The 12150-nt window shown below is 37.4% G+C and overlaps 1 protein-coding gene across 1 annotated transcript; it reads right to left on the reverse strand.

Moving 5' to 3' along the window:
- Positions 1 to 4553: 4553 nt before the first annotated feature.
- Positions 4554 to 11755, reverse strand: IL4 (interleukin 4). The gene is made up of 5 exons (XM_036748724.1): positions 11615 to 11755; positions 11277 to 11324; positions 7415 to 7471; positions 5375 to 5494; positions 4554 to 4655 (listed from the first exon to the last, which is right to left on the reverse strand). Exons 1-5 carry the CDS (start codon positions 11753 to 11755, stop codon positions 4554 to 4556), a joined length of 468 nt encoding a protein of 155 aa, XP_036604619.1.
- Positions 11756 to 12150: the final 395 nt, after the last annotated feature.

Here is a 12150-nt window from a genome sequence, read left to right on the forward strand (position 1 = left end):
GATGGAGGATCCCCTGATCCTTCATTGAGCTTTTCTGTTGAGTACCTCATGTAATACTTAGTTTTGCACCTCTCTAATGTACTTGTCATGTATTATTTTGTATCATAGTTATTTGTATATGTGTCATTTGCCTACCAGACTACAAGTGCATAAAAACATCTGTACTTTGTATCTCTCCTGGGGCTTAGCACAGTGCTATGTATGCCTTGTTTTGTTACTTAACAAATGTTTATTGAATTTAATATGAAAAGTTAGATTAACAAGATAAGTTAGATTATTACTCTTACTGAATTCACTGAAATTAGTTCATCTTATTTTTTAAAAGCCTTGTTAAAAAACAAAACAAAATTTTAAGCTACTTAAACTTCTAGGGGTTGCTTATAGGCAAAAGGCTACTCTAAATGCCATTTACATGGGCCTTCATCCTACTTTTTCATGCTTACTACCATAAGTGAAATTTCCTGTAGACTTAGGACCTGGAAACAAAGAACTGCCGTAATTCATACAAGACAATAAGTGAGCTGTGATTTATCATTGTGAAAACAAATAGCACCCTGAGGTCAGGGTCTAAACCTAAAACTTTTTTTTTTTGGAGTTTTTTATACTAACACATTTGGCAAAATTATTTGAACTTCTGACTGTTAAGTTGTTCCATTCTCAAAGGCAGACATTCAGTCCTGCTTTGGAAGCTAAATAAATGAATGTGTGGGAAAATGAATCTGAAAAGGCTCCTTCAAAAAAAAGCTAGTTTCCTCTTAGCATCTGCTGGGCTTCCTGTGACCCAATCTTCATTTCTTTTATCAATGTTATCTGAACATCATATCGTCATACTCAAAACATGTATGACTTTGAATTTCTTTAATAAAGATCAGTTACTCCCACTTTTGGAGGTTGGAAAAATTTTAGTCTTTAATTGGAGACAACTTGCATTTATGTAGAAAGGCGCTTAACTGGGACTTTACAACTAATAAAATGTTTATCAAAGTTGATAAAAATCTTAGCAAGAGGATATTGCCTAACCGAAAAATACAAGCTGTATTACAGAGTAGTCATGGGGACTTTGCTTTCTATTCCATTGTAGGTAAATGAGGGTTGAGCCTGTAATGATTCGCCCAGTACCCAGTCATGTGCATTGGTAGTTGCATCTTTTTTACTATCAGCAAAAAGTTGATTTGTGGTGGTTAGTACAACTGTAGGCTGTGAGGTTGAAGATATTACAATGAATCACAAGTTGATTACTTTCCCCTGAACCTCTACAGTACTTAGAGCTGATACCATAACAACCTAGCACCTCATTACCTTGCCATCTTGTACTGTTCTGTAGTCAACTTGTCTCCCCAACAAAACCATAAACTTCCTGAAGTCAAATACCATGTCTTACTGTATTTCTCCTTTGCTGACTATGTGGTAGGTGTTTAATATATTTTTGTTTGTCAAAATTCTGGGACAAGAATTTGACTTATCCAGGAAAGTGAGACAGAAAAACATGCTTAGGAAAGAACAAAGGAGGTGAACTAGAGAAGGTACGTAAAGCATTTCCATTCATCCTTAAATTCATCTGAGTGGGGAAATCCTCTTTGCTTGTTTAGATTTAAGTTCAGGGGATCCACGACGTTCCCTTGGTGACATTGTCCGCTATTTAAACTTTGCATTTCATTCAATTTGCCTTCTCACTACTTTTCTAAATGAGATTATTTCTCAAGTGTAATAATGTATACAAAGTACTTTGTGATTTTTAAAGCACTAGACAGACTTCAGGTGTTATTATCATGATGTTATTCTATTATCCTTTCCTATGCCCCAACCCCGTTGCCTATTTCCTACCAGGACCTGAGCACCCCACTCCCTGGTAAATGTGGACTCCCACTGGAGGCAACCCAGAGCCCCGCTCCAGTCCTTGGGGTTCACTATCCCTTTGCCATCAGTGGGGACATTTACATGTTGTTATTTACAGGTTGTCTTACCCAGCTAGACTGTATGCTCCTTGAAGGCAGGTACTGGTTTTTGCCCCTTTTTTTGGTATTAGCACAGTGCCTGGCACATAGTAAGTGCTTAATAAATGCTTGTTGACTGATTGACATGGCCATCCACACTGCTTAGATGAACAGGGAGTCACTGATTACAATCCTGGTAAGATGGTGAACCTTGCCATTGCTCCCTAAGATCCACTGTGCCTTTACATCTGCTCTGATGCTATTCATTTCAGACCCCTTGGTATTGCCACCTGGCCCATTGCTCCTTAAGGACTCCTGAGCTTTGTCATATTCCATACTACTGCTCCCTAACAGTCACTGGGCTTGTTCATCTTTCCCTTAATTGAACCTTCCTGTATGTGTGGTCCTTTAGACGGCTCCTTTAGAAGAATAGCTGCCATTTGTATCTCCACTGTGCAGTGCTTGGCACATAGTGAACACTTAATAAATACTTTGCCATTTTATCCAATTATTTTTGCCTTACTGGTGGTCTTCCCCCATTCCCCACGTCTTAACTGGGTAAAATCCTACTGATTTTTTAAAGCAGGGGTTCTTCTTCGCTGTTGTGGATGCTGTTGGCAGTCAGGTGAAGCCTATGAAACTCTTCTCAGAATAACGTTTTTATGTTTGTTTTTTGAGAGTCAATCAAGGCAAGGCACGACTTGCCCAAGGTCACAAAATAAGTTATCTGAAGCCAGATCTGAACTCAAGTTCTCCTGACGCCGCCTAGTCACCCGTAGAATAATGTTTTTAAATGCATAAAGTAAAATACAGAAGATTAAATGGAAAACCAGTTCTGTTGAAATAGTTATAAAACTTTTTTAAAAACAAATTCATAGACTCCAGTTAAAAAAAAAACAAACCCTGATTTAATAGCAGCCTAAAAGCCACCTCTTTCCTGAAGTTTTCCCTGGTTCCCCTCTCTACCTTTCTCCTTCCTTTGAGCCACCATGATATTTTTCAACTCTTATGGCATTATATTTTGCTTTTTTACTGTGGTTTCTTAACTGTAAACTCCTTGAGGTTAGGGACTTATTCTTACTTATCTCTGTATCTTGCTTAGTACTTTACACATAGCCTGTAAATTAAGTTTGCTTACTTAAGGAACTTATTGGTGTGGATATTTCCTCCACTAGTATAAATTGCAGCCCTCCTATACCTCCTCCTGTAAGATTCTTGTTTGTATTTTCTCCTAAATCTAACAATTACAAGCCCTACTTCTCATGGGGTTAGGAGACCCCAGAGACAGTGACCCTAGGTAATGAACAATGGCTGCTTCAGAGCCTACGTTCCTAGCTAACCACAACTGTGTGTTTTGTCATCTCTTACAGTTATTTGTGATACAAGGTCTTATCATCCCCCAATAGACTATGAGGTCTACTCAGTACCAAACTTTGTATCTCCCTCAGTGCCCTAGTGTTCTGCAGCACCTAGAGGCAGCTAGGTGGCACAGTGGTTAGAGTGGGATCTGAAGTCAGGAAGACCTGAGTTAAAATCTGGCCTCCCTCAAACACTGGCTGTGTGACCATGGGCAAGTCACTTAAATCTGTTTGCCTTGGTTTCTTCAACTGTAAAAAGGGGATAATAATAGCGCCTACCTCCTAAGACTGTTGTAAGGATCAATTGAGATAATATTTGTAAAGTGCTTAGCCCAGTGCCTGGCACATAGCAGGTACTTAATAAATGCTTGTTTGTTTCCTCCCTTCCCATGCTCATTCTTAAATGGTTGACAGATGAATTGAAGAATTAGTTGCAAAAAAAAAAAACAACACTTTCATGGGAACTTTCTCATTTTGGCCCTAAGAGGGTGACTTTCTCAATTCCTGGTTGCATGATCACTTGCCAGACTGCTCTTTTGTGGTTAAAGGGTTAGTTTCAGTGTCTTTTTTTCTTAAATTTTCCCCTTCCCCTAATTTTTGGAGGGCTAATGATTCCTCTTTTTTAAAAAAAATACTATGACTTTTATTACTTGTACTGGTGGCATTTCATTTAAAGTTACACCTAGGTGTGTTGCAGGTGTTACAATTAGTTTTGAATTGGGCCTTGTGGCTATAGGAGTATGTAGAATAGGAAACCATTTGCCTGTGTAACTCAGTGTGAAATGAGAGCCCTGATATTAGACCTATTTTTTTCTTATGAAAGTGTGCTTAAACAAACAAGTTTCTAATGCCTTGGCATCCCTTGAATTCATTGATGTCAGACCTTTCTCTCAGAGATTTATTCTTATGCCAGACTCTTTGATGGTTACACTATCTTGTAAACAGTTTGCTAATTTTATCTGTATTGTTTCCTCATCTAGATTTTAACCTCCTTAAAGGCAGGAACTGTCATATCCTTTTTTTTTTTTGGTCCATTATAGCACCTAAACCAGTCCTAGAGCCATAATAGGCACTTCAGTAATTACTTGCTGAATTATTTCTCAAAGAAATGGAAACCCTTGACTCCATTTGCCAAGTAAAAATAATCACTATTGATGAGAACAAAATATCAATCTTAATATATACTTTAATAATACATTATAAATATATAAATATATTAAAATATATAACTAATAGAAACTTATAAATTAAGATTTATTCTCTAAAACTGTGCTTTTTGAAAAATCTTCAGATTGATGTCTTTTAGTTTGCTCAGGAAATCTTGCAATTTAGTAATCTTGGTTTGATTCACAGGACATGTGGTCTGTAAAGGGAAACATTATACATCAGCTTATATTATTATTCTATTCTTGCCAGTATCTCTTGTTTACTTGGGGACAAACCTATTTTTATCCCCTGCCTCTTGGACCCCCGGGGCTTCTCACTTAATGCTACAAGTAGTTATGTTACAGGTGATTGCAAATTCATTTTAATTGGGCTTTATAAAAGTATCTACTAGTGGAATAGCAGGAGACCATTTGCTTGTGTTTCATCCCAACAATTTTGTTTGCTGAAAATTACTCTCATATTTACATCAGACATATAAAACAGCTGATCGGCTGTAATTTAACAATATACTGTATCTAATAATGACAGATAAAAGCACACATACAGGACATTTGAAGGGTCACATTCTCATATATAATATTTCATAGCTGCCTCCATTAATATTCCAAGAAATATGCTGTTGAGAATGTGGGTAACTTATCTTGTAATCCTGTAAATGCCTGAGGGAAGAACTCATGGATGATATGTAGAAGCTGTGGAATAGCAGTCGCATGAGAATCATAGACATTTTAGAGCAAAAGGGACCTCAGAGGTCATCTGCCCCTCACCTCCTAATTTTCCATATGAGGAAAATGACTTGCCTAATATCACAGTAGCATATGGAAAACATTTAGATGGTCCCTCTGAAAGTAGTGACCAAGTTCTTAGTCTGAATGATGAAGGCGGGCAGCAGAAGGGCGGGTAACCATCACTGACCTGATTCACTAAATGCATTAGGTTCCTATTCATGTTGTTTATCTTAGGGACTGAGCAGCTGTTGGAGACCTGTTGGAGCACAGTGACAGCTCTGCATAATGTTTCAAAGTCATTCGTTGTCTAGAAAGAGAAATAGTTGTCACAGAAGCCCATATGCACTCACTCGCTCTCTGTCTCTCTCTTCTCTGTCTCACTCCTCTGTTTGTTTCTGTCTGTGTCTCTCTGTCTCTCTTTTTCTCTCTCCCTCCCCCCTTCCCCTTCCGCTTCCCTCCCCCCTTTCTCAAGCTGGGGTTTGTATTCGGACCACATTTCATATTTCTCTAAGGAGGACAAGTGGAGAATGAAAGTTTGCTTATCTAAGCATCAAGTATGTTTTGACCATGTAAAGTCTCTTACACATACACAGAAGAGTGTCCAAAGTTTTTAGAATAAAAATAGAGTTGAAGGATTGTATATACTAAATGAAAAAAAATGCTTGGGAACTTTTAAAGATCATTTCCCTTAAATATTGTTAGATCTATGTTACCCCAAGGATACACATACTACTTTGGGAGAGTGAGGTGAAGATCTATTAGTCAGAGATCACTTTGATCTTTAGCTTTGCTTGTCCAAATCTGGAGCCTTCTATTTATGTAATTAGCAGGCAGGAATCGACATGAAATCTCAGAACTTCATCATCATGGTGTTATGGAGAAATTGGCTTTAAAGAGCACTATTTCAGATGTTGTTAAGGAAAGAGTATTGGCCAGATAGTGTGGAATACAATTACTCATGGGGTCCAACGTTAGTCATATATCCTGATAGCTTGATTAAACCTGGGCACCTGCCATCGCATTTCAGAGCCAAAATAATTCAAATCTGTATTGGGTGATTTTGTTCCTAAGCCTCCCTTAAGAACTTCTGTTCTGTCAGTGCTATCAGTGCTAGCTCAAGAAATGAAAATCCTGAGTTTTAAAAAGCCATTCTCTGATGGACTGGAGTTTCTCCACTGTGAATCCCCTCGAAAGGATGTATGTATTAGTTACATTTGGGGACAGATCCTGCTGTGTGTTGAATGAGCATCTCCGAATCAGAAGTGACCTCAAAGGTCCTCTAGTCCAACTTTGCACTTGAGCAAGCATCCCTTCTAAAACACCCCTGCTGAGTTGTCATCCACCCTTTGCTGAAGAACTCCAAGGAAGGGGGAACCCCCAAAGCAAAATATTCCTCTTTTGAATAGCTCTAATTGTTAGGCAGTTTTTCCTTATCTCAAACCCAAATTCACCTTTTCGCAATTTTAGTCATGACTAGCTTTCTAATTTGCTTATTTCACTTCTTTTGAATTCCAGGTAAGTCTATGATTTCTTGGTCCTCAAGTCAAGCCAAATAAGTATCTACTATGTGCTAGACATGGTGTTAAATACTAGAGATACAAAGAAAGTCAAAATACACAGTCCCTGCCCTCAAGCAGCTCGTAATCTGACTTGGGAGACAACAAACAAATATGTACAAATAAGCTACATACAGGCTAAACAGGGCACAACCGAGGGAAGGCATTAGAATGAAGAAGGATTGGGAGGGGCTTCTAGTAGAAGGTGGGATTTTATCTAGGACTTAGCACTGCTCCTCAGACCATAATCATCCTCTCCACTGGTAACCTAGACTGCACCAGAGTTGCTAGGCCCTGAGAAGTTAGCTTTTCCCGAATTTTACCAGGATGCAGGCCTCCGTGTCACTTCTTGGCCCCTCTGTCTCCTGACCCTGCAGGTACCCCAGTCACGTGTTATCTTCCCCCAGAATGTAAGCTTCTTGAGAGGACTGCTTTGCTTGTGTGTTTTTGTTTCCCTAGTACTTAGTACAGTGCCTGGCATACAGTGGACATTTACTAAATGTTGAATCTATCTACCCATTTCTCTACGTATTCATCTATCACAACTTTATGGATTGGACCGATCCCAGAAGGTCCTATTGGATGAACTATTGTGCTTTACAAATCATTGCTTTCCATAAAAATCAGATATCTGTAGCTCTGTGCCCAAGATTATATCAACATGTACTCACCATGACCAGCTGAGAGCACGATGACTCCTTGGGTAACAACTGCGGAGTACTGGAATTCTTGACACACACACAAACACAAATCCGATATATTGGATTATTTAAAGATATTCCTTAGGAATTAAAAAAAAAACCACTTTGCCCTACAAATACAACTTGGATATGACTGGAGGTATTTTGCTTTCTTTGAAATAAACTTTTTGTCCCAATTAAAAGAAAAAAAATAAGACTAGGATGAAGGAAAGAATCCACTGGGATTCTTTTAGAAGATGTCCAGCAACTTAGGGGCTGTTAAAGAGAGGGATCTCCAAGCTGGCTATCCCAGACAATGAGGGCAGTGCCTTGAGTCAGGTTTGAGGGTGGGGTTATGAGTTACAGCCACTGTGTCTGGACCCACCAAAGTCAGTCAATTCTCAGTAAATTCTTGTCTTATAGATAGTTGGAAGAACAGTGACTAGAGCAGTGGTGTCAAATTCAAAAAGAAACGATCCATTAAACTATACATAAGGAGCCACATATTAACTTAGAAAACCACATAGTAACATTCTGCTTTATTGTATTTTTTTAAATGTTTCCCAATTTGATTTTAATCTGATTTAGGCAGCACAGGGGGCAGCTTAGTGGACTGCATATGGCCCACAGGCAGCATGTTTGACACCTCTCCTATAGAAGCTTATATGGAACCACTCTAAGATCTGATATCATCTATGAGACTTAAAATCATGAATAATTTACAGTTGCTTCACTGATATATTTTTTGAATATTTACTGTATGCCAGGCCTTATTTCCAGAAAAGAGAGGAATGCAAAATTAAATTTGAGACATAGTTCTTACTCCCAAAGAACTTCTAGTGGGAGAAGTGAGAGGCATGAATTATTACTATGCTGGAAAGCATCAGTTCTATAAGTTACGTATGTAATTAAGATATACAAGGAGTTCGCCATTGGATTGGGATGGAAGCATGCTAAGCAAAGTGAGCTCAAACACAAGCGTCAATGTTTTCTACTTTTAACTTTTGACTTCAAAAAGATGCTAACTTGAGCTCCCTGTTTACAGTGGTGTGATAAGATGGCTGGCTGGGGCCAGGAAGCTCTGTGTTCAATTCCTTCCTTGGACATATGTGACTGAGGACAAGTTGCTTAACTGTGCAGTGCCCCGAACTATCAAGTTATAGGCTTAATTGTCTCTCAAACTATTAAGTTAGAGACAATTGGCTGATCCATATCAGTAAAGAGAATTTCCGTACTCTTTACCAAGAGTTTTTACTCTCTTCAGTGAACCAAATATATGCATATACATATATATTTTCCTTATTTCTGGGCAATGCCATAAATTTGCACTATGCTATTTATTCCTTAGAAAATAACAATTAATTTATATAAATCTAACAATCCAGCAGGGAGAGATTATAACTTCCTTTCTCAAATGAATAGTCTGTCCACTGCCTGCCACATTTGAGTTACATCTCCATATTGATGGACAGTTTGTATGGTACCATCTTAAAACATTCTTTTGCCCTTAAGTGATGGTACCTGGTCCCTCAAATTTGCTTCCCTACTTTTTCCTGATTTTCACCTCTTCATAGAATATAATTTTTTTTTCTGAGTACCCAAATAAAGTCTCAGTTGGCCTAATTTTTAAACCCTTATGAGAGTCCTCCACAGCTTATATCTACTGAGAATGGTAGGGGAAAGGGTGTCCTCCTGTGAGACGCTGTTCATTTTTCAAAGCATCATTACGTAGGTTGTTCTGTCATGTTCACAATAACCCTGTGTCATAGTAGGGCTGGTTTCATTCCTGTTTTAGAAATTAATAAATAAGGAGGTGAGGTGACTCACTAAAAGGCCACAGGCTAATGGCAGAACTTAGATTCAAACAAGGTAGTTCTATTCCTAGTCCAGGTCACTTCCAATCATATCATGTTTTCAACCACGTCATGTAAAAGGAGCATGAATCGGGTATCTGTCATACAGTTGACATAAGTCTAGTGCCTCAGTATCACCATTTGGAGGCTACAGATAGGATGTTCTTGGCTTCAATCAGGCAAGTTCTAGAATTTTGTTCCTAATCTTTTTTATGTTGTTGAGAAGGGACTTATAAAGCAACTTTCAGCTGCCAAAGCTGGGAGAGGGACCTGGTCTTAGCAATTTTTTTTCCTGCATAGTCCAGTCACAGTTGAGATCCGATCAAGAGAAGCCCAATGAAAACAAGAGCTATGTAATCACTAGACACTCATACTGTAAAACGTTTTTCTTACAGCAACCTTGTGAGGTAGGCAATACAACTACTGTCTCTATTTTGAGATGAGACAAGCGGGTCTTGAGAAGTTGTGACTTGCCCCAAGATCACATAGCTAGCAAATGTCAGAACTAGAATTTGAACCCAAGCTATCTGACTCCAAATCCAATGTTCTTCCAAAGCACAAACCTGAGTTATGGGATATATATTATATACATATACATTAATGTAATGTATAATTTGAAATATTGAATATATAATTTGAAAGTGTTACACAGCAATTATATACTGAATTGAATATATATTTGAAATATTGAGTATATGAAAAATTGAATATTTAATTTGAAAGCATTACACAGTAATTACATATATTGAATTAAATATATAATTTGAAATATTGAATATATATTTGAAAAATTGAATATATAATTTGAAATCATTACACAGTAACTATATATGGAATTGAATATATAATTCAAAATATTGAATCTATATTTGAAAAATTGAATATATAATTTGAAATCATTACACAGTAACTATATATGGAATTGAATATATAATTCAAAATATTGAATCTATATTTGAAAAATTGAATATATAATTTGAAATCATTACACAGTAACTATATATGGAATTGAATATATAATTCAAAATATTGAATCTATATTTGAAAAATTGAATATATAATTTGAAAGCATTACACAATAACTATATATGTGTCCATATGTGTGTGTGTGTGTGTATATATATTATATACATATATAGTTACTGTGTAATGCTTTCAAATTAAAGTTGAGAAGAAAGTGTCAGCACTAGTGCTGTCTAATCACAGGTAATCCTGCCTCAGGGCTCTAAGTGGTCCGGCCACCATTCAGGAACACACATAAAACAAGTAGTTAAATAAGAAACGATGATAAATTGAGACTTTAGGGCTTTCAGTCTTGGTCATGTTTCCATGAAAACAGGAACTGAAGAGCACAAAACTATTGCTACAGCTGTAGTGTTTGTCAGAGACAATTCACTATCAGCTGTTAAATCTGTGTCCTCCCACTACAGATGAAGGGGGATTAAGGAGACCACTTTGCACTGCTAGAACGATGGATTTTTTTTTAAGTCTCATTTTTCTGTAAAGCTTTCAAAATGTTTTACCAAGACAGTTAAAGCCCTAATTCCTCTTCTCAGGCCAGCCTTGATATAAATGTATTGTTAGTTGACCAGAGAGAAATGAGGAAAAGTGAGAATCTGTCAATAACCTTTCTATTACTACAGACCATTGCTTAGCTAAAGGAAAAGTTCTCTTAACCTGTAACATAATTATCTGTTTCTATTGGTAGAATTTTGTCTTTAAGAAATTGGGCAAATTGGTAGAAACATCCCAGGTACATTCTATTTGTACTTTCCTTAAGCAGAATCTGAGTTATAATAGATTTCCCTGACTGTCCCCCAAAATAATCAATGCAAGAAATACCAAAACCTGTTTGTTGATAAAATAAGCATCTACATTCCCTTTTACTGGGTCAGAATATCCACTTTTTCCAAAGGCAGATTCTTCACAATTCATTTGCTGCATATCTTTATAAAGGATTTTTGGTAGGATACTCTAACTTCAGTATACAATAGTCTTACCTCTGTATCCTCAAAGATGTCTGGCACTTCCATCTCACAGCAGGGAAACTAGCAAATCAGAAAGGAAGAAAGTCATTATTACAGAGAGCATGAATTACAGAGAGAAAACCATTAAATTACAGGAATACCCACTTATTCTTTTAAGAAACATTTAAAAAAACTCCTCTGGTTAGGTGAAAGGAAGCAACTTTTAGCTGCTCAGCTTTTACTGCTCCAATTTTTAGAAGTATCCATTGTCTTCTCTAGAGGCTGTTGGTTTTTTCTAAGTAATATCAGAATCATCAGTCTTCATTCTAATGTCAATAAGAGATAACATCCAATAGCCATCGCCTAGGTACCTTTTTCCCAATAAGAAGGTTTGCAGTGTGGATGATCTCTCTAACACACGGTTGGCAGATCCTTCTCTGTCCTTGGACAACATCACCGGTACATGTTAACAGGTAGAACAAAGCTGGTATCAGTTGGAATGTGAGACCCATGCTCAGATCTCTATCAACAAAGTAGCAACGGTTGATCATTAATTTACCAAGAGAAGCTAGCAGTGTGCCTCTGCCCTGAGGTGTCTATATTTATAGATTCAAAATTGCTGAAAGGAAAGGAAAGAGGGTTATTTTGTAATTTAAAAATCATCGGCATCTGATTATCCATCACTTCCAGGATACACGGTGCCTCATAGAAAAAAGGTCAAATTTTCCTGTGAAATCAGACCAATAGGAAAATGAAACCTTTTAAAAATCAACAACAAAGTTCCAGTGTAGGAAATTGCACCATATTCTGCTCTATAGATTAATCTTTCTTCTCAGCTTGGGGCTGCTACCACCTTTTCACTTTGCAGAGGAGGAGGAGGAGGCCACAGGTGTCCAAAATTTGTTTC

The sequence above is a fragment of the Trichosurus vulpecula genome, chromosome 3 (assembly GCF_011100635.1).
Source record: "Trichosurus vulpecula isolate mTriVul1 chromosome 3, mTriVul1.pri, whole genome shotgun sequence".
In the NCBI taxonomy this organism is placed as follows: domain Eukaryota; kingdom Metazoa; phylum Chordata; class Mammalia; order Diprotodontia; family Phalangeridae; genus Trichosurus; species Trichosurus vulpecula.